General features: G+C 33.8%; 1 protein-coding gene across 1 annotated transcript; it reads left to right on the top strand.

The window, feature by feature from the left end:
• The first annotated feature begins 6 nt into the window (after positions 1 to 6).
• Positions 7 to 922, top strand: LOC105316280 (N-alpha-acetyltransferase 38, NatC auxiliary subunit-like). Its single transcript, XM_011411105.2, has 2 exons — positions 7 to 136; positions 715 to 922. The coding sequence occupies exons 1-2, from the start codon at positions 67 to 69 to the stop codon at positions 900 to 902; spliced, it is 258 nt and encodes an 85-aa protein (XP_011409407.1). The 5' UTR covers positions 7 to 66; the 3' UTR covers positions 903 to 922.
• The last annotated feature ends 379 nt before the right edge of the window (positions 923 to 1,301 follow it).

Raw genomic sequence — 1,301 nt, 5'->3', positions numbered from 1 at the left:
CAAAGTTTGCTCAATAAGAGGTTGAGGATCAGTATAAAGGACGGGAGAGTGATTGACGGGCACTTTATGTGCACTGATAACTCTTGTAATGTTGTCCTAAGTAACTGTGAGGAATTTCTCACACAAGAAGACGTTGGTGAGGCCTTATTCTCTGTTTTATTAAAATTAATAATGATATTAATTTTTAAAAATAATAGAACGAACTGTTTATGCTAGACATTAAAGTTGAATAGTGGAAATTAATAGCTGGGAATTAAATTTGCGATTGATAAAATGTCAGGGTTTCCTACAAAGCATGCTAACTGAGCTAAACAGCATGACTACAGGGACTTTGGCCTGATTATGGAGCAACTTTAAAAATTCGTAAAAAATCCAATTTTGATCGGAATCAACTCAAACTTTCTACACAACATAAGAACATGTATATGTATCAGGGAATGTTATAAAAATTGAGAATTCTCTACTTTTCATTTTTGGCAAAATTTGGCCCGAGACCATGTACTATATAGTACAGGGACTTTGGCCCAATTTTGAAGCAACTTAAAAATCCACTTAGTTAGCACTATGCCAGAATCCTGTGGGAAACCCTGTAGTTGTACTTCTTGATAAATCACAGATTTTTAGAAAGAATATTTAGATAATAATGGTTGCCTTGAGTAGACACTTATCAAACCCCTTTGTTCACATTTTACTTTATTTTCTCATTATTTTTAGTGAAAGCTAAAAATCGTGACACGAGTGAGACTGTTAACATAAGAACACTAGGACTGGCTATAGTCCCTGGGGATCAAATACTAACAATATCAGTCCAGGACACCTTGTTATCCAATGAATTACTAGAACACATCAATAGTAGTAATAATACCACTGCGAGTAGCAGTGAGACCAGTATCAGTTCATGATGTAAAAATATTATTTATGATAATTTTTAAACTAAAATTCTTTGCACAAAATAAAGAATAAATACAGAGCCAATTACAAAATTAGTATATGGGTATTTGACTAAAGACCTCATAATAAATTTTATTTCATCAATGATCAAAAATGGCTAAAATTTTTACTTTTAAAGTAAATTTTTGTATTTATAGATCTAATTAGGTGGGTGCGGTCACACGTGTATCAGGATCATATCAGAAGAGTTTCATACTCTCTTTTATTCGCTTTTCTCCCTCTTTCTCTCTCACTCCATCATGCTCAATCATCCTTATTTAACAGCTGTAAGACCATGGACCCTCTCCGCCTCCCTCACTCCAGTATTATTAGGAGCAGTACTTAGCTATCAATCTCACCATCAGTTCTCT

The sequence above is a fragment of the Amphimedon queenslandica genome, unplaced genomic scaffold (assembly GCF_000090795.2).
Source record: "Amphimedon queenslandica unplaced genomic scaffold, v1.1 AMPQUscaffold_2481_Cont25517, whole genome shotgun sequence".
Taxonomy (NCBI): Eukaryota; Metazoa; Porifera; class Demospongiae; order Haplosclerida; family Niphatidae; genus Amphimedon; species Amphimedon queenslandica.
This window is presented reverse-complemented; position numbering and strand designations above follow the sequence as displayed.